This window comes from Diadema antillarum, unplaced genomic scaffold (assembly GCF_040938485.1).
Source record: "Diadema antillarum isolate AM-2024a unplaced genomic scaffold, OU_Dant_1.0 seq00002492_RagTag, whole genome shotgun sequence".
Classification (NCBI taxonomy): domain Eukaryota; kingdom Metazoa; phylum Echinodermata; class Echinoidea; order Diadematoida; family Diadematidae; genus Diadema; species Diadema antillarum.
Genome location: NW_027273096.1, coordinates 24414 through 50211, shown reverse-complemented (window position 1 = coordinate 50211; position 25798 = coordinate 24414). Strand labels below are relative to the sequence as shown.

The 25798-nt window shown below is 37.6% G+C and overlaps 1 protein-coding gene across 1 annotated transcript in view; it reads left to right on the top strand.

Moving 5' to 3' along the window:
• Nucleotides 1-20507, top strand: part of LOC139714877 (uncharacterized) — a 40205-nt gene extending 19698 nt beyond the window's left edge. Inside the window, exon 7 of the mRNA XM_071626526.1 lies at nt 20293-20507. Coding sequence (XP_071482627.1) covers nt 20293-20424 — 132 coding nt within the window. The 3' untranslated portion in view covers nt 20425-20507. The remainder of the gene's footprint in view (nt 1-20292) is intronic.
• Nucleotides 20508-25798: the final 5291 nt, after the last annotated feature.

Below are 25798 nucleotides of genomic sequence, written 5' to 3'. Positions count from 1 at the left end.
CTAAAACATAGTTCTCAGAACGGCTCAAAGTTCACCTTTCACCATTTGGAATTTGCTTGCAATATATGTCAAAGTGCTCTCCCAATAAAAAATGCCTGGTTGGTGCAATATGCCAGGACAATGACTCGTTTTGGAGTATTTTGAGATGAAAAATGTAAAATGATAAAAGTCGGTGCACACGACTTTTAGTCTTGAAGTGCCCTCTCGGTTTATAAGTGGGTACTTGTAGGTAGAAAGTTACTAGTACGTGATGATCAAAACATGCCCTAGCAATAGTATTGAATCATATACTGCTATCGAGCTACGAATGCAAATTTACTCTCTTGTGGATCATGAAATCATGATTACATATGTATTTTTGTATTTTCCTTGTCTTGAGAGAATCCGCCTTTATATTTGATGTTTCATTGTGAAAATTTTGCAGTTGGTCAAGAGTTGAAATGCCCATTAATGGAGCATATATTTCATGTCATTATGAAGCGTAATGTCTTTTTTCCCCAATCTTTGAAGAGCATTACATAGAATTGGCATATTGTGTAGACTGCATTTTCTTCTCAACGCACAACTTGTTGCGTGACAGGTTTGAAGTCAGCTAGCCTCCATCAAACCTTTCAGCCAAGACAGGTGTGCTCACCCTCTTTATCTACAGATCTGTTTTTATCTACATTATCCCAATTATCCCCAGTGACAATCCTTGTGGATTGACACGCTATAAAGTCAATACGGATCGCTACTGTCTGCTGATGCCGTTGACAAATGATAACGCAGTGATCCAATCCTGTGTTCAAGTTGATGTTGATTTTGACTTGCTTATAATGATTTGATAGAGTGGCAAACACTGACTGCTGAAACAATCCTGTACCTTTATTGTCTGAAGCCATGGCAAATGGAATAAATGCACATGCATGATTTACGTGACAACCACTTTGCATCCTTTGCGACGTAATTGTTTCATACTTGGATTCTTAGTAGACCTCACAGATCCCCTTCTGATTTCACATAGATGTCAGAAGTGAAGTCGTTGATGTCAATCATATCCTATTCTTCTGGAGATATAACAATTCAGCACTGATGACTTTGTCAACGGTTATTCAAGAGAAGGGGTCAAAGTCGCTAAATCATTTGAGAATATGTTTGTCTACATAAGCAATGAGATCATTTTGAAATTATAACGGATCTTCTTGTCGAATTTGAAAATTTGATTTTTTGCTTTGATTATTACTATTTTGCACATTCAAAGCAAACTTTAAAGTCCTGACACCAAAACTCTTATCAATTTTAGTGAAGTTTTTTTTGGGTGTATTTCACTCTATTGTTCTTATCAAAGTCTTCTTGGATGTTAGTGTGGATTGTTCCTTTAAACCACCCTTTTCTGCCACTCTTGTAGACTGATTACAAAGATGGTACCAGTCCCCTAGTTAAAGGGTGAGGTATAGCAACAGTTGAATGAGCATGATGCCAGCTGAACTGGCAGTGGGGAATGCATATGTTTGTGATGCCTTGAATCTCTTAAAACCATGTGTCTGATTCTTGCCTTGTGAGAAGAGATAAATCATGATGAAATCTTGTCTGTGTATAATACAGCATGCCAACGGAAGTTGCTACGTGTCTAGTAAAATACTGCACACCACAAACTTTGATTTTTACTGAAAGTAGTAGTATTGAAGCTGCATGAGATTATTGCTCACAGACTTCTTACAATCGTAGATTGGTTGGGCAGTTCACCTTTCCAGAGCTGTATTGTGTAATGCAGTTTTTATTTTCTCATGGAGTAAAGGTTCCTGCAAATAAGACCCAAGTGTTTGGGTGTGACGTTTTTCAAGAATTCAGAGAAATCATGGAGAGCTTTCACAAGTGATATTTGGAAAGAACATTGTGCCCATAGCTAGGATGGAGGTTTGTGTTGTGACAGTATAGATAATTTTAACAATATTTTAGCTTTCAAGAGATGAAAAGTGACAATCATAAGCAAGCATTTAGTTTGACTCATATTTCCTTGTTCAAATAGTACTTTTTAGAGGGTCACGGAATATCCTTGTACATTATCAGAATTTGGTGGTAACGAGAATGCAGATATATTCATGTATGTGGTGACAGTTTCTTGAAAGGGATGCATCATGCATTGTACTGCTTTTAAATCATTTTTCAGGTAACAGACACAGTTCACACAATGTGCAGTTGCATGTGTGCATGCTCTCAGCATGCCATGTGTAAATGATTTTGTAGATTCTTGCAGATTTTTTTATGTAGACTCGTCAGCTGTGCAAGCAGCTGTAAGGGTTGTTGTAGTTAGATGTTTGTTTGTTTGTTTGTTTGTTTGTTTGTTTGTTTGTTTTTCAGGGTGGGGGATGGATGGAGTGGGTGGGTGGGTGTGGAAAAGCAAGGCAAAGAATGTGCATGGCTCTGAGGAGTATGGCATTACATGACAACATTTTTAAATTGGAATGAAAACATATAGATTGCTGCAAATGTGGACCTTTGCATGTATTACATCAGATGAGTTCAATGCCTCATGCATTGGGTAATTAATGAAATAATGAGGCCCCAAACGTTCCGCTTTTCTTATTTAGGACCCTGCTGCATGGTAATTTGATTTTCTTTTTATTTCTCTGTGTTTTGTCACAGTGGTTTCATACATCCTTTAATGTGCAAAGTCAGCCATGATAAGTGATGAATTAATTGATAAGTATTCTCAATTGATTTATTAATATGTACAAATCGTACCATCATGCAGAAACAACAAATTAAATGAAAAAACTAATGAAAGAAAAATGCATTGGTACCAACATATGTTTTCCTTCATTTAGACATGGCTGTTTGCCAAAATTGTGTTGTTGCTACAACGTGATTGCAGTGAAATTTAACCTTTTCTTCAACAATACCTCTTCAGAATCGTTTCGTTTAAGACATTATTTCCAGAGAAGTGTGGACCTTGGTATTTCAGCTGAGGGTTTGTTGGTTGTTGTTGTTGTTGTTTTTTTCTGTACAAGGGTATAAAGACGTGATGACACGTTTGTAAACTATGTGCTCTAGTCGCTATTCTAATCTTGGTGGACCCGAGCAAACTGTTTTAGAAAATACCATGTGATTACATTGCTTCTCTTCTCTATCCAAAAGTGGGTTGATATTGTCATATATGGAGATTGCCAGTGAATGTCTTTTTTTTATTGTCTCCCTATCCCTTCCCCATTTGCATCAATAATGATTAAAAAAACAAAACAAAACATATTTTAATGTTAGAGATGTTTAGAAAACAAGCTTGTGTTTTATTCATAGGGCAGACGTGTGTGTTTACTGAAGCTTGAAATTAAGAGTAAGTGATTTCTGCATGAAAAACCAAGAGTCATAGAAAAGCTTGGTTGATTTGGATTCTAAAGATCTCTCTCTTTTTTCTTTTTTTTTTGCCTGATGATCTTGTGATTCAGGGATGTGTTCCACCAATACCAACACGCCAATGGGAATAGAAAAAAAGAAAGAAGAGGAACAAGGTCAAAACTGACAGACGTTGCAGGAGGCAAATAGGGGGAGAAAAGCGTTGACGAGGCGCCCCGCCCTGCCTCTCGCATGCTCGCTGTTATCATTGGCACAAATGACGTCATGTCAAAGAGGAAATGGTCCTATTTTCCCTATTGATTGGGTGTGAAGGGAAATCAATGGTGTTCACTTGAGCGTGAACTTCTAGGGAGAGTAGGTTAGAGGGGGCGCCATGCCCAAACTGCCCTAGAAAAATTCTGGGGGGGGGGGGGAGGGGAGGTGGAGGAAAGGGCATTGAAGAATGAGTTTGTCTCTGCCATGTTGTTTCAGGTGAGGCCTCTCATGTCAGTGTTTAAGCCTGTCTATTTTATTGGGTGGCATATTGTTTTTTTCAAAATCTATCTGTGTATATACAAATTTGAGGGACTTGATATACTCCTATATGAAAAGAGAGATGTCTCACATATTTGTATGGTATTTTTTTGATTGCATTTGTTAGAGTTTCTTTTTACAGGGAAAAACAAAAATTCTTAAACCCATCCCTACAATCTTCATCATTCTCCAACTGTCATTCCCCCTTTTCTGTATCTTCTCCCCCCCCCCCCCCTTCCGCAAAAAAAAAAAAAAATTCTGCAGCACTTCGATTTTAATCTGTTGGGCCACGGCAGAGTCATTCTTGATTTGATAGAGCGCATTCATTTATGAAGAGTTTCAAAAATAGAACAACAATCCATTTTGGCATTCAAGGTACAACGTACATGTGTCCTACATGTGAATTTAAGTATGTGAGAGATAGAGAAAGAAGATAAAAAAAAACCCGAATAGAGGAAGGAGGCGAACTTACCATAAAAAGAAATGTAGAAAGAAATGCTTGCAGCAAGTGATTACTCTATTACGTGCTTAGTTTACAGCGGCGGGCCAAGATGAGGGGAAAAATAAGGAAGAGCTGAAATGACAACAATGGTGTTTGCTTACAGTCACTGTTAGTGGGAGCGTGTCATACCCACCCTCCGCCGCCAACGCTGCCAGGCTGGGCAACCTCCGAGAAAAGCGTGGGTGGCGACAAAATTCAAATGAAGATGGCATTTCCACTTGTTGTCATGCGCCAGTGTTTTGTAGAAGGGCTAACAATATACTGACTGCTAATTCCTTTTTTTTTTCCTCCTTATTTTCTTTCTTTTTCCCCCACCCCTGCTGTTCAGCAAGTGCCAAAGGAACATGATTTCAAAAGCTTGTTTCGCTGAGAAAGAGGAAGAGTCTTCTTTAACTGTCATTTGCGTGGGAGACTCGGGGATTGTTATTTATAGCAACATGTGGGAGTATTTGCTTGAAAAAGGGTAGGGGTATTCTGTGGGTCTATAAATGAGCTTTTATCATCGTTCATCATGGTGATATATTGTACTTGTCAAGATATCTGCCATTCATACCCTCGGGGGAATTGACAAAGTTACACACCACAATTGATTTCGTGTAACTAATCATCCTTATTGTCATATACATGTATTGTAGTGCAATGATGTAATAGCCAGTGTGTTGTTAACTAACAAAACTGCAACAAATAGTACACATTTATACAAGAGATATTACAGAGGAAAAGATATGCAGCTGCTTAGCTAAGCCAAAGTGTTTATAAAACAATCACATTTGGATAACCCCCAAAAACAGATACATGATCAGTAAAAGAAAAGAAAGATAACTTAGTGTATCTTCAAGGCTTCTTCGTCGTGGATATTCTACTTCTAAAAAAAAAAAAATGGTATATGCCTTCCCTTTGTTTTAAACAAAAAACTTTATACAGTCAGGTGTCAATTATAATAAAGGACATTTATATTGCGCAGCTACTATAATGATATACTCTAATGCCTTGCACTTTGTCAATAAGCAATTAAAAAATGTTCAGATTTCTTATCCTATTTCCTCGAAGGAACAAGTGAACACAATGTTCACTTTGATAGAATATGAAGTTGGACAAGTAGAATAGTAAAAGTTTCATCAAATTGGACATGAAATGTTAAAGGTATGAAATTTCAGTGCTTCGTGTACAGTCACTGAACAATGACATTCAAAGTAGCTACATTGATTAGATGATAGTGTCAATATCTTACAACTCTCTCATAATTTGGCACGCAAAAGTGTCATTTAAGTTGTGTAATTGTTTGAGGATATAGGAACTCCAACCTCTAACTCTTATTAACATAATGATTTTACCACAAGTGTCACCATCTTGTGAAAATGTGTTCGCCCATTGAAGACAGATTGGTTTTCCTATAATAAGCATTTCCCACTTACCCCAGCCGAGAATACTTTGGGACTAGTCTTCAACAGGTTGATCTAAAAATTTCATTAATCTTTTTTTTTTTTTTTAATAAACGTCTGATTGTAATGAAAACCATACTACTCTGTTTGTCAAATCTTATTTTGTGTTTAAAGCCCAGTTAAACATGGTGTAAAATTCATTCGTGAATACCTTGATTATACAAATTTCTTGATGACAAATATGTGAAACTGCTGAGTGTTCAGTTCGTTTTTTTTTCTTTTAAAAAAGGTCACTGCATGTTTTCATCGTTGTGACGCTAGTGTGTCTGTTTCTATGCCCCACCCCCCCCCCCCATTTTGTTTGTTTTTTCAAATGAGCGGTAGGACCTTCAAATCAGTCGGGCAAGAAAGAGTTGAGAGAAGATTGGCCGAATGTATTGCTTGTAGGAAGGAGCGCAAAACCCGTCTTTCCCCTTGTTTTGCTATGGGCAGAAGGCCGGTGACATGTAAATTAGGTGGCGGAAGTATGATGCAGGTGGGGGAACGGTAGCAGGCGGTGGTTTGGCGAGCCAGCCAACCCATTTCAGGCAGACTTTACAAAGTGCGTGGGGAAAATTTACCTTCCCATTGCGGGAGAAGTCTGTCCCACTTGCAGGCACAATGAGGTACTTGAGCGTAAAACACAGATAGGGAGAAGAGGTCATTTGTGTTTGATTTTGCTTTGGAATTTTTTTTTTCTTCTTATGTCTGAGCCCAGCCTCAAGTTTAAAAGATCAGAGTGCTTGTAATAACGAAATACTCCAACATCAAAATTGACTCGTGTAGAGCTAAAAGAGAGATTAATTTTTGTTTTCTATTCTCCAAGGAAATACGGTGGGGGGAAAGCTGAAGAAATACTTAGAGGATTATGGATGGCAGGTAATTACAAATTCCGAAGTAAGATAGTGTAACAAAGCTATGTGCTCGGACATCCTACTGGGCGGCTGACCTTTCTGGAGATCGGCTGAATTCCGGTTTGCTTGTACCGCATGTCCCCGGCTTGCGTCGCTAGAATTCATGCTCCCATGGTTTCCCTTAAAGGTGAAATGAAGCCTTGGCGTGACTCTTAGTGTCAGACATGCAGTTAACATTTGCAGATTTTTTGAATAGGTCAACTATTATTTATGGATTTATATGACTATTTATCTACTGCTGATATATATATTTGCACATATGTCTATGTAGATATATATTAATAATGATGATTAAGGAGTATTAGTCTTCACAAGAATTGATATGAATAAACACAACATTTTTCATTGCATCATGTGCCATCTGTTGACCATGCATGTACATGCCTATTCTATTACAAGTACCAGCTATGTAAGAAATACAACCTCCTAACCCCTTTTCACATCCTTAAATCATTTGTATCTTGTTATGTGCGAAATATTAATGTTGTAGTCCCTGTTATCGTCACTTGTAAACAGACACACAGATATGGGGATATCCAATCGCTGGAACCAGTGTAAAATTGTTTCCTACTGTAGGTCTGATTTTTGTTCAAACTCACAGTGAGTTTTGCAATATCAAGACTCCATGCACACGTATATCTGTGCATTTGCAACTTCAAATGAGAAGATATTAAATGCACAGTTGTGCTTATTGTAAAACCAGAGATATTTGCGGCATGAAATTCTCCCGAATTTGAGCTGACAGCCTTTGTTTTTTGCGGCATAAAATTTGCGCAAATTGCTACTGGAGTCCAATGCAATAGTGCAGACATGAATTTTCGCGTGCTTTTTAATTTCACAAATTTCATGCATATAAAATTGTGTGGTTTTACAGTATTATACCAAGTAACACAACCATGAGGTGGGATACAATGACTGATCGTTTGTACTTCAAATTCTCAACTCAGGTTGTGTAAGGATGAAAACAAATCAAGACAAACTAAAACGAAACAGAAGTAGAATTTAAAAGATTCATTGATTTGAGGCAGTGCGGGAAACATATACAATAAGGAAGTAACAATGCTAAGCCAGTGCTAAATGTGTGAAGTTGAACCATGAAGTGTTTTCAAATAAACTGCTTCCTTTAAAATTCAGCAGTATTGGCAAATGTGATTTGTTTCTTCACAAAACACAAGTCTTATATTATATACAGTGAGTAAACCTCATCGCAGTGTTTATTGGGTGGTACGAATACAGGAATAACTCCTCATTAGCATTTTAATTCTGGATCCTGTCGTCTTATCACTGATAGTTATTGTTCTCTCCATACATGGCAGGTGTACCCTTCCATTTTAGAATTGTCTTTGCGATCATTGTACTTTACTTGTACTGTGAGCTATTTCTGTAAAAGTGGAAATTTTCGTGCATTTCGCGCAATTAATAGCTAGCGCGAAAATAAGAACATGCGAATATTTTTGCATGCCATTTGTTCCAGTAGTTAATGTCCTGAATCTGCGGAATTAAAAGCACGCGAAATTCATCTTAATCGGCCGAGCACGAAAAATTACTTGTGCGAAAATATCTACCTTTTTTAGTACTGCTAAAGATTTATGTCATCTCTCTTTTTCTAAATTGTGTGGGCTCAAACAACTCAAAGTAAAATTCCGTACTGTATTCAGACTAACTTTTTATGAACAGAATAGAATTAGGTAAATAGAATGGTTAGAGTTTCGTGGAAATTTGACTTCAGAAAGTTATGGAATCAGAAAGTTGCATGCTTTTACCAAAAGAGTGATGCTGCTGGCTGCTACCACTAGACCCATTCGTACTTACGGTTGATTACCCCTGTATTTCGTACAGTATTTCTTAATGTGAATGCAATTATACACCATCAATGACCTCACACAATACCTAGCAAAATTCTGTGTTATTCAGGATGGAAATTCAAACCTTTAGTGTAACACGAGGTCAACTTCTAAAGTCAGTGGTGAGATTAGGCCCCTTCACACTTATGATGAAATACCACAGTATTCAACGCAGTGCTTTGTAATGTGAATGCAAATACATGTACACCCCAAAATACCTTGCGAAATATTGTGGTATTTAGGATGGAAATTCCAACTTTGCGCAAAATATACATGTGCAAGCTGTGAATGTGAATTGTGCCATGAAATACCTCGCGAAATATCATACTCAGGGTTGTAATTCAAACTCTGCGTGAATCACACATGCAAACTTTCAGTTTGAATTGTGTCACGAAATATCACCCACCGTACTTCGGTGTATTTTTCATGTCCTGTCTTTTCCCTGTTGTAAGAGATATGGGTATGCACAGTGCTTACCTTGGAGAGATGTACTTTCAGGCCAGAAGTACCACAGTATTACCACAGTATTTCGTGAATTGAGAATGGTACCAACCGAAATACCGCTGTATCTATTACCTTGGTATTTCGCCAATGAGTACAGTGACAACAAATTACTGTGGTATTTGATAACCATGGTAATTCTTATGAGATTGTACATTTTGATGCAAATTTGATAGGGTAAGGATGTCATCACTACATAAGTCTTGTATTGGTTTTACAGAAAGGCAAATTTATGAGAATTATGTTTTTGTCAATAGGTTAATGACTACAAACCATGGCCTCTAAAAGTTGTTAATTGCTAGATTATTGAAAGAATAGAATACTTGAATTGGAAGAATAAATCTGTGGACTGATTTCAGATTTGAGTAAAATTGATAACGTTAAAAAAAATATATTAAAGGGAATGCAAACCCAAAGAGCAATGTGGATTGAGTGAAAGCAGTAATATTAGTAGAACACATCAGTGAAAGTTTGAGGAAAATCAGGCAGTCGATGCAAAAATTAATTTTTAAAGTTTTGGTGTTGGAACTGCTGGGTAAGGAGACTGCTAGAGGTTATGACGTATGAGTGGACTACAATATAAAGAAAATATAAAGGGAATTCAATAGAAATTCATTTTTCATGAAAATTACATATTCCATCAACTTGATACTGACATAATATGTTAGGGGTAACAATTATTCCCCCTGCTTTCTGAAAGCGGTTAGTCAAGTACTCTTTCATTTTGCTAGAAAAGTGAATTTTTGTGGAATTCCTTTTATATTTTCTTTATTTTGTAGTCCACTCATACGTCATAACCTCTAGTAGTCTCCTCATCCAGCGGTCCCAACACCAAAACTGTAAAAATTCATAACTTTTGCATCGGTTGTCTGATTTTCCTCAAACTTTCACGGATGTGTTCTACTAATGATAATGCTTTTACTCAATCCACATTGCTCTTTGGGTTTGTGTTCCCTTTAATGAGGATTCCCAAAGTTATACAGGTCATTGGGAGTTTCTGAGATGACAACATTATCACCCCTGCCCCCCATAGCTGAGAAAGCCATCCTGAACATGATTTGAAATTGATTCTTTGAGAGATTGAATAACAATATTCCATTTGTGGTCAAAACTTCAAAGTAAGGTTATATTTTGAGTATTTTCCTCTTGAAAAGACAATCAGGAGACATGGCCATGATTTTCCAGGAAAAAAGAAAAAGGATGAGATTCATTTTGTTCTGTGGAGGTTCGTAAGTCTCACTCTGACCTTGAATATCACAAGCAACCCGCTGTTGTAAGATGCTACCTACAGATTACCTTTCATGTTTTTTTTTTGAACAGGAGTGTTTGTAACAGCTTATGTCAACTGTTCGTAGAGTGGTCCGTAGGGAAATATTCAGCTTCCTTCTAGGATATTGATCAGGCTGCTGCTAGAGATGGGCATGTTAGAGTCCCAACTTACGGCTGAATGCATACTTTGGGCACTATAAGATGACGCCAAGCATGTTTTGCAAAGTCACTTTGTCATGATCATTTGTCTCAGCGTTTTTGTACCCCTACATCATTATTCATCCTCAGAATTTCTTGCGTCTCTGACAAAGCATCGTTTTACTGTCCCTCAGGATCATAATAGTTCATCTAGCACATAGATTAAATTTAGACAGACGTCTTGATACAAGTTGTTAAGCACACGATGCTCACAATCCCTTTAGATGCACCTTCCACTTTAAAGGAACCCCTTTAAAAGCAGAGAATTAATTTGAAAGGGATGTCAAACAAAGCACTCTGAAAGTGGAATTTTTTGCAGATTTTGCGTGACATGAAATCAGTGTGAGATTAAATGCACACAGTTTTGTTATTGTCATATGATGTAATATCTTAAATTTTGATTCTGTGGGAATGAAAACAGGCGAACTTCATCATACATGCCCGAGCGCGAAAAAATTACTTTCCACTTCTACATTGTGTTTGTTGTTGCTTCAGCTCTTGAATGGAGTCTGTTAGGTTGGAAGTGTCAGCTTAAAGGTCATCAGAAAGTGAGAAATGATATGCTTTCTGGGGCTATTTAAAGATATTTATCACTCGAGTTAAAGAGTAATGAAGCAACTTAAAGAAAGCATTTAGATGTTTACTTACAAACAGACAGAAAAAAGAAGCATTAAAGAGCTTCTCTGGTGCCAATTACCTTTCTTTTGCAATATATGTGGTTAAAGGTTTTCAAGCAGTTAGGAAAGGATGTGACTGAACCACATACCAAATTGTGATGGAATTGTATAACAAGTTGTATACAGAATTGTGATTGTCACCTGTAGCAAAGCCAGTATGAAGCGGCGACACATTAATGGGAAAGTAAAAAAATAAACCAAAACAGACCAACAAACTAAAATATAGCAAACCCAATATTTAGCATCTTATGGGTTTCTGTTTTTCCTTATATATATACAGTATTAGTCAAAATCAACTAAAACGAGGGCTTTCCTTCAGCATTGGCGTGGAGAAGGGTCATGCTTGTTTATTACTTCCTCTGGTGCCTAAATCAATCTGACTAAAATAATCAAATTGAAGTAATGGTTTATTTCAAATAAAGACCAGACATTAGCAGTCCAAGGACTGAAACTATCATGTTTATAATTTAAAAATATATTCAATTCAATTCAATTCAATTCAATTCACTTTATTGATAATCATAAAAATGGAAATATATACAGAGTAAAATGTGTAGGGGAGTTCACAAAGAAAGCCAAAGGCTTGAGACAAGTGATCCCCTTTAGGAGAGTTGGATACATAAGAATATACATGCAAATGCAAATTCAGAGTTACATTCAGATTACTTAATGACAGTTACAGATAACATAGACAAATAAGATGAAATAAAAGACATATGCTACTACATTACACAAATAAAAACAAACAGACAGAACAAGACTAACAAAGATGGACTGATACAATTCAATAGGCATTTAAAAGATATTGTTTATATCTAGACTTAAAAGCACTTTGAGTGGATACATTCTTAAAAATTGAATCCAAATTATTCCAAAACTTAGCACCTTTATATAAAACAGAATTTTTTTGCTTTATGCTCAAGCGACAAAATGGCAACACAATGTTATCCTTATTTCGAATTTCAATGGTATGTAATGCACAATTCAGTGTAAAAGAACCATAAAAAATGTCAGGTAAAATTGCATTCGAGTATTTATACATAAAAAGACCAAGTTTGACTAAGACACTGTCAGACAGAGTGAGAGTATTCCATATTTTGAAAAGTGGAGCGGTGTGGTCAAGAGAGTTGGCGTTTGAACAAATTCGAATTGCTTTTTTCTGTAAAACAAATAAACGACACAAATTAGTTAAGCTGGTTCCAGACCATACGAGATTACAATAATCAAAATGAGGCAAGATAAAGGCATTATACAACATAAAAAGAGTATGTTTCGGCAGTATTGAACAAAGCTTACGCATTATACCAATAGAGATACTTATCTTCCCATGAATATTATTTATATGTTTAGTCCAAGTCAATTTATCATCAATAATAACTCCTAAATAATTAATACTATCAACTTGATCAATAATTCGATTATCTATCTTAATTTCTGAATACGAAACCAATGAAACATCTTGCCGAAAACTTCTGTTAGAGTGGAATATCATATATTTTGTCTTATCAACATTTATCTGTAGCTTATTAGCTCGGAGCCAGTCACAAACGTACATCATTTCAGTGTTGACAGTACTATACAGAGTATTTACATCTCTATGTGAAAACAATATATTTGTGTCATCTGCATACAGAATGAATTGTAAAAACTTTGATGTATTTATTATATCATTAGCGTATATTAAAAAAAGAAGAGGGCCCAAAATACTGTCTTGAGGGACCCCACACGTCAAAGGTAAAGTACTAGAGTTTGTGCCATTAATACATGTGAACTGCTTACGATCTGTCAGATAATCCCTGAACCAACTGAGGGGTACACCTCTAACACCATAGTGTTCCAGTTTGTGCAGCAAAATGCTATGGTCGAGCGAATCAAAAGCTTTACTTAAATCAACGTACAGGGCAATCACGGTTTCTTTGTTGTCGAGTGAAGAAAGGATTTGTTCGAGGGTATGTAAAAGAGCTAATTCAGTTGAGTATAAAGGTCGAAATCCAAACTGTTCTTTGGCCAGTATTTTGTTCTGGAGCAAATGATCATACAATCTATTATAGATAATGCGTTCGAGGATTTTCGAAAATGCAGGTAAAAGAGAAATAGGACGGTAATTTTCTATTGCTTGTTTGTCGCCTTTCTTATAAATTGGAATTACTTTGGCGATCTTAAATGCATCTGGTACAACACCTGTGGTTAACGATAAATTGAATATAATAGAAAGAGGCTTGGCAATTGCAAAAACAGTTTTCTTAATAAATACAACACTTATATCATCATGTCCAGCAGACAAAGTATTTTTTAAACGTTGTACGACCTTGATGATTTCATTTTCATCAGTAGGAAAAAAGAAAACTGATTTATTTACTTGATTGCCCAGATAATCTGAAAAATGGTTTGAGGATTTGTTGACATTTTTTGAAATACAAGAACCTATTGATGCAAAATAAGAATTAAATATATTGGCAATCATTTGATCATCTTCTATTAATCTGTGACCCTTCAGAATACGTTGAGGCAATCTAGAGGCATTGCTTTGTCTGCCCAGAATTTCATTGATAACTTTCCAAGTTTTACAAATATCATTTTTGTTTCGTTCCAGTAAACGTGTGTAATACTCTTGCTTCCGTAATCGAATAAGTCTATTAAGTCTATTTCTAAATTGTTTGTACAAAAATTCATTTCTTTTGGAAGGGGAGGTGATATGTTTCCGATATAATCTCTGCTTTTTTGCAATTGATGACATAATCCCTTTTGTCATCCATGGTTTCCTAGGAGTGTATTTCTTTCCCCTAAATGCCTCATTGTATTCTACCGTATGTTTTTCACACATGGACTCAAATTCATTCATAAAAGCTTCATATGCAATATTGGGGTCTTTACAGTTTTCGACACATGACCAGTTGTTAGAATACAATTCACGTAAGAGATCATCACACACAATTTTTTTCAAGGTCCGTTTACAATGTCTTTTCGGGCAGTGGGTATCTTGAGCACAATGTGACTTTGTAATATGAAAGATCGGTAGATGGTCTGTTATATCTGAGAAAAGTACCCCAGGTATAATAGGTTTATCCATGACATTTGTAAATATATTATCAATGCAGGTGTAGGAAGATTGAGTTAAACGAGTGGGCTTAGTAATCAAAGGCCTAAAACAATTTTCATACATTATGCTCAAGAAATCACCAGTGGCGGAATGTGTAGAATATTTCAATATATCATAATTAAAATCACCAACAATGTAACAAAATTTATTTTCTTTAGCTATGTTAGAGATACAATTTCCGAGCAAGTCGTTAAATGCACTAGAATCAGTGTCCGGGGCCTTGTAAACAACTCCCACGATAATGTTTTTATCGCGTTTCTGTTTCACCTCTATGAATATGGTATCAACGAAATCATTTGAGAAAGACAAATCAGTTCTCTCATCATATGTCAATGCGCTGTCAACATATATGCAGACGCCACCACCTCTCCGGTTTTGTCGCGGTTTGTGAATAAAAGAATATCCAGGTATACTATACAAAGACGGAACAAATGGTTTGAACCAGGTTTCAGTAAACGCGTAGATCGAAAACTTGTGATCTAACGTTGAAATATAATCAGAAATACTTGAAAAATTAGCGGATAAACTTCTGGAATTTAAATGAAATATGGAAAAATATTCATCAGTATTCACATTACAGAAATTCTTATTGAAATCGTCACTAAAATAATGATTACATGGGGTCTCCATATCATCACCTGAAACATGATAATCATTCATTTGCACTGCATCAAACACATAGGAGTTTAGATTTGGGGAAATAGAGTTTCTGTCGCCATGGAAACATGAATACAAAGTGCTCTGAAATTCTTGATCGTCGATGTAATGATTGAAAGGAAGCTCACTCAATATACAAAAATCACATTTCCAATGGATAGAGTGCAAGTCCAGGTTAATGCCAGAACATTTTACATGACACTGCCTACCACATGAACATACTAGTTTGATTTGATTCCATCGTACACAGGAGAGACAGACACAACACTTCATTACAACATATACAACAATAAATGCTTACATAACACCGTGACCACAAGCGCGCCTGCGGAATTTGAGGCAGGCAGAATTGAAAAGAAATAACAGAGAGAAAAGTTCAAGAGGAGTTCAAAAGTTCACTTGCCTGGATTCTCAACAGCCTCCTATGTTTACATCGAATAAATTAAAGTTAAATTAGGCCGGAGTAAGGAAACATAGAAATGGTAATATGGGTCGCGTGAGTTACTTCAAAAACCGTTCGCAGTGTTCTTTCCAGTCGGAATGTGTTGCTATCGTGAACAGTCTGTTGGTTGTTTTGACTTTGATTTTTCCGTCTTGGGTCCATACCTTGTGATCATGTTGGTTGTATTTCAGCTTCACCTTTCTCAGGAGACTCTGTCGTTCACTTGTCAGATTCTCGTGAATGTAGATGCCAGTCGACCTCAGTTTGGATCTCGAGGCGTAGACTGACGACCTCGGTCCGTAGCCGCAGAACTTGACGATGATTGGGCGATGAAGTGGCCGTCCTTTTCTGTCATTCCTTCCTCGCTCACCTATCCTATGCGATCGGTCGATGTCCTCCGGTTTGATGTCGACGTTCAGCTTCCCCTTCGCAAGATCGCAGATCAGTTGGTCAGTGCGTTCGCCGGTTGTTTCCTTGACTCCGTGAATGACAAGGCAGTTTCGTCTTGAGTATTGCTCATCAAGAATGATCATTGATAAAGAAATGACATATGACATTAGGATCAGAATATAAGTAAAATAAAGTAAGTATAGAACAGGGATACAATTCAGAATATCAAAATTGGGCTGAAAATTGGTTTGTAGTGCACAAATTCAAATTCGCGTTTTGGAGCTTCATTTTTCAGTGTGGAGTGTTGTTTTTCCCTTTAGTGCAGCTTTAGTTGTTATTTAAAGGAATGACATAATTCATAGTAACTTTTTGTACTCGTAAGTCCTGTTGATGAGTTTTTATGCCCATGTAGTGTTTTAGATGTTAGGCATAACAGTGAAATATGCCTTTTTGTGTCATATTGAAAGTCATTGTTGAAAACCATTGCTTAACTTAATATTTCATTCAATCAGAAATTAGAGTGTGATACTTGTGAGAGAAATAGAAAGTTGATGGAAACCTGTGATGTTCAGCCCTCGTCCAATATGTTACCATAACCATCTTCTGAAGATGTGAAAATGTCAGATATGCACTGCCAACGGAATATGGACGTATGTAGCTTCTGTGCATGGAAAACCTTCACCTGAACAGATTTAATGCTCTATGTTGTCTTTGTATGATATATGCACTCTATAACTTTAGTCTTACTGCGATATTTTGGTCATGGGAATAGTCATTTCTCTCTCCCCGGAGCTTTTTCCCCAACTATTTTTGGATAGCTAGAGAGATGCAGCCTACTCATATTTTATGTGCTGTTTCCCCCCTGCTATTCAATCTCCATTCTTTAGCATATGTTGCACTTGATAACATATGCCGTGCCCTTATCAGGTTTCAGATTTACAATTCAGGACTCGCCACTAACCAAGTCCTTATTGAGTTTGGATCTAATTTGTTTCTGGGAAAAGAAAAAGAAAAGACAAGTTGTTGTTTTCTGTGTGTATGTGTGTATTTTGTGTGCAGTTCTTTTTTTTTCTTTCTTGTTGTTGCTTCAGCTGTCGTTCTTTGTGCTGTGTACTAGGCTATCTCAGCTTGTGGCAGCATGTCATATAGAGGAAAAGAGATTAGTGCAGGCAAGTAGTATGATGAGTCGGTCACCTGCACATCGTGTGAATATCGTTTTAGTTTTAAAGGACAAGTTCACCTTCATAGACATGTGGGTTGAGTGAATGCAGCAATATCAATAGAACACATCAGTGAGAGTTTGAGCAAAATCGGACAATCCATTAAAAAGTTATGAATTTTTTAAGTTTGTGCTCAGTCATGGCTGGATGAAAAGACTACTATAGCTTGTGATGTCACATGAGTACAACGATATAAAGAAAGAATAAAGAAAATTCAGCATATTTCCATTTTTCTCCCATAACAAAAAGAACACTCGACTTCTCTCTTTCAGAAGGCAGGGGGAATGATATTACCCTTAACATCGTCAGTAGCAAGTCGAAGAACTGTGCACTTTATTCAAAAAGTAAAGTTTTGTGAAATTCTCTTTTTATTTTCCTTATATAGTTGTACGCATGTGACATCATATACTGTAGTAGTCTTCTCTTCCAGCAGTGACTGCACAGATACTTAAAGTATTCGTAACTTTTGAACAGATTGACCAATTTTCCTCAAACTTTCAGTGATGTGTTCTGCTAATGTTGCTGCATTCTCTCAATCCTTATGTATATGAAGGTGGACTTGTCCTTTAATGGTCACAGTGAGTTGTCCTGCCTCAACCCCAGGTTATCTCTCTGTGATTTTAGCAATCAGTAGGGCTATTTCTTGGGATGCTCCCGGTCAATGTGGGAGAGTGTTCACCGTGGTAATTTTTTATTTTATTTATTTTTTGTTTGTAGTTCAATTTTTAAGGCCCTGGTATAGGTTTTGTTCTAAAATGCAAGACATTAGTTCATAAGAGCTAATTGTTTGTTTGCACAAACATTCCTATAGGACTGGTTTTTAGTTCACACAAACTTGACATTTGACTTTGGAAAAGACGATTTCGGAAACATAATTATTGATACTTTATAATGTGTATAACAGTACACCAAGAGATCGTGAGAACTACATACTGATTACATACAACAAACACATACACACATGCATGCATACACACATGTCATACATACAATGTATAAACATTCTTTTATATTATGTACATACATACATTGTAGCTGTAGCTAAACATATTATACATTCAGGGTTTTGTCTCCTGACGGATGATGTTACTTTTCAATACCTTTCAAAATTGTATTCACTTGTTTATATAGAAATAATTAGTTTTGGCTAATATACACTGGCTTGAAGTTATTCATGCATTAATTTTGTGGCAGTAACTTTTACTTTCAAGTGAGAAATACCAAATAAAAGAGACATGTTCTGTTTGTCAGTATACTAATCTAGATATGACTTTGATAGATTAAATCGGGGCAAATAGGACGCATTTGAAGAGAACAAAAATGGTATTAACGAGAGCTGACATCAAAAGATAAAATATATAAAGAAAAAAATAATTGAGTGTTGTGAAGGATGGATTTAAAAAAGACAGACTTTTTGACAGAATAGAAAATGGATTTGTAATGTAATGAGTAAAACATTTTCACCATAACATCAAATGGAAGAATTTTATAAGTTGCCAGTAGATTTAATCATCGCTAATGTATGCATGAAAACCTTGCCTAATTACGATGTAGAAAGTACGGTTCTATTATTCTGTCTGTTCAGTGTCAGTGCCTTTCATCACCTCAGCTAATGATATGCTGCTGATATCATCCTTTCTGCAGTTATTTTGGTGAGGACACCTGTAGTGAGTGGTGAGGATGGAGATTTCTTGGGGAGTGGTTGAAATGAGGATGTGGAGCCAGATATGTACCGTACATGTAGGTTACAATGGGTGAAGAAGAAAGAGATGAATATACAGTTGTACCTGCCGACATCACACTCAATATTTGAACTCTCTCTTGTGGGAATGTAAACTATCAGTGTGCCTCGAATGACGTCGTCAGAAATTAGAATCTTCCATTACAGATGTGGCATTAACACTTGATCTAGAAGAGGGAGCTCGGTGCGTCCATCCCAAGGCACTGTTTCATTCGATACCATTTTTTGGTGCTGGAACACAAAAGGCTGACACCCTAATTTTGGCTGGCTCCCATTCCCGAGGGAGGTTATCTTATCACTTTTCTCGTCCGCACCGCCTCCCTGTTGCCCGCGTGGAAGATGGCGAAAAGAGGATGGTGGAAATAAAAGCACAAAGGAAATTGTCATCTCATGCTAGAACATTGACCTCCACTTCAGTGATCGGAGTCACTTTTGACGCAATCTATTCCCTCATCCACTCCTTTCCTCCCCTCCCCTCCCCTCCCCTCCCCTCCTCTCCCCTCCTCTCCCCTCCCCTCCCCTCCTTTCCGTGAGCATGTCTTAATTTTGGAGTTTTCCCTCCTGCACAGCAGTGTGCATCTCGCAACACTGCCACGGGCATCTGTCCGAATGCTCCCTTTTGATCTGCTTTTACTTGTTGGATGTGTGCGCATGTTGAGAGGAATTATTCTATTTGAATTATTACCTGCGACTTCCTCTTCCCCCGTCGCCATCAGTGGAATCAACTGCCTCACTGTCGGGCGCTCCATTGTGTTCACCGAGTTTCCTCTTCACACATATTTGTACGCCACAATTTGGCATTTGTGCTTATGACAGCTCCGTGTAGACACTAGATTGATCCATTGCTGTCAGCAGGGGTACGGCACAACTCCAGTTTGGAGGGAGGAATTTGCAGTGGCTTAGTTTTCTGCAGAAACCATGCTGTGTAATGACCAATCGGCAAGCAAGCCAGGAAGTTGTAAACTAATTGAATAGGAGCATTTTTAGCAGCGACTGGCTATCTGTCGGGAGTAGACGGAATTAAAAGAAAGAAGGGGGTAAAAAAAAAAAAAAACAGGGAAGGAAAAAATGCAATGAAGCATTCACATTGATGCTGGTATACTTTGAGTCAGCGGAACCTGCTAGGATTGCTCTGTGCATAATGTGATGTCTTGGAGGTCCCCCTTTTTTTCTCCCCCTCCTTAACCGGCTGTTTGTCATCAAACATATTGTTTGCTAATCGTGGCACTGCTGACCTGCATGCATGGATGGCTGGACTCGCCGCCGCTCCTCCTCGGCCGCCTCGCGCCGCTCGTCCACCGTGTCGTCGCGGCGTCGGCCCTCCACACTGCCCCCGCTGCCGCAGCAGACGGAGATGGAGACGTGGCTGGCCCAGATGTCGCCGAGCACCGATGCGGTCGCGGCGGAGCCCTCCCCGCCGACGCCCGACGACGACACCAGCTGCTCCTGGCACATCGGCAGCGCCACAACCAAGATGGCTCCGGTGGAAGACGGCCTGAAATATATGCTGGTGGAGGTGCTGTACTTTACCCGAGTAATGATTCCCGATAATGCTCGTTTGTCTCCGCAGGGTGCCAGAAGAGAGTCCCTCTCCAGGTTCAGTACTTCCTGCCCCCTCCTCACCGAGGACAAGCCAGAGGTCGAAGGTCAGTCTCACTCACTGTCTCTACCTCACTTTACCTTTACTCTCTATTGTCTTTAAAACCCATTTGTCATATATTCATACATTAACCTCATTTACAAATGTTAATTTGACTACTGCATAATGTATTACATTGCAGATCAATGCCTTGAAGTGATACTTTTTTCTTTTTTTTCTGTTTAGCCAGATGAATTCCAACTATTTTCTTTTTGCCAATTTGATTTTTTTAACATTCAAACTTATGTTATGAATTTGCTTTTGAAATCCATGTTTTTTTTCCAAGACAATCCACTAACTTTAAAGCTGATGAATGATGTGGACAGAAGCTAAACCTGTGGGTATCTACATTTAAGTCTTTAAAATCAAATTGCGTTGAACTAAATCTATCCCATTGCTGCTTATCTAATACACATCCTGTTAACCTTGATGTGCTTGAAATCATAGTCATACCATGCTGACATGGTTTATCTACCCCCCCCCCCTTTATTGTTAGTTAAGGAGCCAATTAGGGGCAATAACATTTCATTCATTACTTGTCTAAAAGTTTACACTAAATCTCATGTTTTAACTGGACATTTATTCCTACCTTCCATATATACATTTAAATAATGAGATACTTTCAATCAGGTTTTGATTGATCTTTTATCTGTATCTCTGGTGTTCTTCTTGTGTATCTATTAAATTAGTGGTCTACTCAGTAAACTAGTTGAATGTTCTTCTACCAGTCACAGCTACATGCAGGGTAGTGAGGTGATGTTCTCTGTTGATCCTTTTTGGTAAAATCTCAACATGAAAGTTCGAACTTTCCAATCCCCCTTGGGAGCTTTTGATGGAGACAGATGTTGTGATGTCCAGTTTTACAGTGTGTGATAAAAAAGAAGGAAGCCGTTTGTCTTTTCTTCTTTTTGTCCTTTCGGGTGTATGAATGTTCGAGCATATACAAGTATGTATGTGTATGTGTGTATATGTATGTTTTTTACCTTGTGTGTGTGTGTGTGTGTGTTCAAAGAGATAGACCATCACACTTTCCCATCTTGCTGTCATCCAATCATATGAGCACATTTATAATCTGTGTGTTTGTCTTACTTGTAAATGATGATAGATTTGTATGTCAAGAGCCCAGATTTTTTTTTTGTGTTGTTTCATGTTACCTTATACCGCTTCAGTCTGAATACATCATTTGACCATTAATCGTTACGATTGTGGTATTTTCATATTTTTGATTGAATCTTGGATATGTGTCACCTGCTCCCAAAACCTTTTCCATAGCCTTTGAAAGACAGCCAGCCACCAGACAGTCATAGTTTAGAGAAAATTTGACTTGAAGTAGTAGATGGCCCTCAGGCATGCAGGAGGCATGGCATTTATAACAATGGGTCATTGTTGAGAGTCATACTTCATTAAAACAAAAATTCATCTCATTTCCAAGACTTTTAGACTTAAAAATTCAGACAGGATGTAGTTAAGATATAATCAAACTTCTGACTTTGGGACAAATATCAAAACCTCTTACTTTTGTTTCATCCAGATCAAGCTTATTTTGGAGACATCTTGATTTTCAAATCTGCATGTTATTGGGGACGTGCTGTGATGGTTCACATATGAGCTTGTGATGTTTCATCTATTGTACTTTGGCATTGAATGTTGAATAGGACTATTTCATTTCACAGTACTTTAATTCAACGTCAAACTTTAGAGTGTATATTATTGAGACTGTCTCTTCGTATATCTACACTCATAAATCAGTCCTTGGTCGCTTCGATATATCTCTCTACCCACTTCTGAGAAGGAGCATCATGCGTAGGTGTACAGATATGTATTCCTCCGACACAATCTGTCTCCTCCTGTCCATATATATAGTATTTCCAGAGAAAAACTAGATATATGATGTCCAACTAGGGTATCGTTCTTTGCCACTTTTAGGTTTTCAGCATATACTAAAGAATTTCCTGCCTTTAATCACCCCTCTGAAATGTGTTTTTAATCATACAGAGTCAAAAGCCATTTAGACACTGGTGTATCCAATCATATGTAGAGTCAAAAGCCATTTAGACACCGATGTATCCAATCATATGTAGAGTCAAAAGCCATTTAGACACCGGTGTATCCAATCATATGTAGAGTCAAGAGCCATTTAGACACCGATGTATCCAATCATATGTGGAGTCAAGAGCCATTTAGACACCGGTGTATCCAATCATATGTAGAGTCAAGAGCCATTTAGACACTGGTGTATCCAATCATATGTGGAGTCAAGAGGCCTTTAGACACCGGTGTATCCCACCATATTATAGAGTCAAGAGCCATTTAGACACCGGTTTTTCTGATCATATTTAAAGTCGAGTCATTTCAATAGACACCGGTGTATCCAGTCATATAGAATCAAGGGGCCTTTAGACACCGGTGTATCCAATCATATGTAGAGTCAAAAGCCATTTAGACACTGGTGTTTCCAACCATTTATAGAGTCCAGAGCCATTTAGACACCAGTGTATCCAATCATATTTAGAGTCAAGAGCCATTTAGAGACTGTAATGAGTGGCCAAAGCCATCTGTGAACTGCAAACGACATTCTGAATGACAGCTGTGTCACAAACTCCGTGGCCTGTTCATCAAACATACAGCCCTCGACATACTTGCTTGGAAAAGTGCATACATATAAGTGCATGCATCATTTTGGCTGTCAAGATTTAGATGCTTCATTATTACTCCACCCCCACCCCCCCCCCCCAAAAAAAAAACAAAAAAACAAAAACAAAATAAAACAAAACAAAACAAAAACTTGTTATGGACCATGTACAATGTACACTGCATTTGTAGAGATGCTTCATTGTAGTACACAGTTATGGTCATGGGACATGGGACAGTATGTGAGATTGATTTTTTTTTTCAGGTATATCAGTATCAATATTGCAGTCAAGCAGGTTTAGTGAAGACCTTAAATTTGCACAATTGTGATGTGATCTAGTCCTAAAGGCCATTGTGGAGTTGTTGTGTTACGGGTGGTTGGCCAAAAGCTTCAACATGAATGAGCACTGATTGATCTGAGTGATGCTCATTGGACAGAGTGGTAGGGATTGGTATGATCAGGATCTGCTCACTGTCGTATGATGAGTTCGTAGGATTGTAATTTCTTGGTCGGGTTTTTGATGTGGTTTTCAGCCTGTCTTGGTATCAGGCTCTGGATCTGAGAGTCATCCAAAAATGGTTGTCCAAGATAAATAAGTATGTTGTAGCACTAAATCATTCATACATCTGATTTTCACCATGATAGATTACACCAGAGTAATTTTAGTGTTTTTTTTTTATTTATTTGTCTTTCCCTGATGGAATATTTTCTTATCTGCAGCTGGTCAGACATCATATTTAGTGAAGCATTGTGAAGACTTTAAATGCGATATCAAGAAAGGCCTATGCATGATGTGTTACAAGAACATTTCAGCAAGTTAGCGTTGACACCTTTTTATCAATAGTTCAAATATTCAAATCAACCGATCAAGTTCAAAATCTGTTTAAAAGAATAACAACGTTCTGAATTTTTACAACTTTGTTATTTTCAGTCTGATTTTGATCAAATTTTAACTGTTTTGTGTGTGTCATATATTTATTCTTTCCTTTTAAACTGACTTTTAACTGGTCTGGAATTCCCCTTTTCAGTCTGAAAGAAAAGAATACCTGCAAACTGCCGGTGCCCACAGCCATCCAGCGACCTCAAAGAAAAGTGATGGGGAGGCGACTGTCAAACCTGTTGAGGACCCCCAGCGGTTTTTTTTCCTCTTTCTTTCTTTCTTACTACATTTTTATTCCTCTCCATCTGCAGAATGTAGCCTCCCTAGTCTTGCCATGAGGAGCAGTCAAGCAAGCCTGTAATTGAATCATTGGGTAGCTTCTTGCCTGCGAAAGTTAGAAGTTTGTACACATGGCCTGGCAGATCCTCCCTCCCTCCCTCCTTCCCTCCCATCAGCCTCCTCACTTCCTGATTGAAGCTTGTGATGTATTGATAGAGAGAGAGATGGAGATAGAGAAAAAGGAGGATGAAGATCAAACATACGCATGAAACGTTTTATTTCATATATGCTATACCTCATTTGTGACCCTGCATCACAAAACCAACAAAAAGTCGCCAGACATAGATTTTTCTTTAAGGGCAGATTCTGAAAGAGCAGAGTCTAAGCTTTAAAATGATGTGTAGCTCAATCCGGATGGACGTTTTTAACCTGCCTTAATATTGGAAAGAAAGCACACCCTCTGGATAAGTGTGAACTGAGAAAATAGGCTCTGAAGTACAGGGTCTATTCAAGCGCTTAATCTTTACTAAGCCGTGCTAGCTGTGTGATGAATTGGACAAAAAAAAACAGGGTGTAAACCCCGTTGCAACAACAATGAAGGGATTATCAGATTAAGCTGAAATTGAGCATGCTCTGTTAATACATCCTGTCCATGATTAATGCCAACTTTCAAAGTAGTAGCATTATCCTTTCAAAAGTTATTTGAGTTGAAAGTGGAGGATGTGCAAAGGATTTTTAAGAAATGAAAAGGGGCCTCTTAGACATACCTGATCTCATTCCTTTACAAAGAAAAAGGGTTGTAGAAAAACTGCTAAAAACACACTTTCCCACTCATTTTATGATTCCAAACTTAGGAATAATGTAGAAGAAGACAAGCACTTTCAGAAAATATGAAAAACTTAAGATCGACATGGTTGACTCAATTCACCTTTTTAAAATTCTCACGTAAAATCAAGGGGTGTGACTTTTTGTTGGTTTTGTGATGCACAGTCACATTTGATGAATCCTCCATTCTGATTGGTCAGAGGTGCAGTAAACATATTTTGCTATACTGCCCAGCAATCATCTAGTGGCTTTTCAAGATGTGTATAAGCGTATCCTGCAGGCATATTTATATATCTGCGTTGTTGCCTATTACGAATTGTGCGCGTGTCTATTCTTGCGCATTGTGAAATGATCTAATTCTGTTTTCTCTGACCCGTAGCATGACAGCTTCGTTTCAATGCCTTAATTTAGCATAAATATCTTTAAATTAAGTGGGATGTGGTATATAAAACAAATATTGACTGCTTTCTTTCAGGTCATGGTTCAAACTATTTGCCCCGTGTCCCTCGAAGCAGTCAATATCTGTATGTTACATAAAATACATCTATCTTTATGTTATATATCAGTCATATATCTAGAGATAGATATAGATGGATGGGAAAAAAAAAGTACCTTACAAGTTTCATGCATCTCGCTGTAATTTGTGGAATTGTGTGTCATGGTCCTGTGAGCTAGGATCTGGGGCAAATACTCAGAACCTGGCAAGCCTTCTTCTTATACCTATGAAGTTAAATTTATGGGGGGGGGGGGGGTAGTTTCATTTAAAAAAACATACCAGTCAAATTGTTGGTTCTACTTAATGTTTATTGATTTTGCTTGAA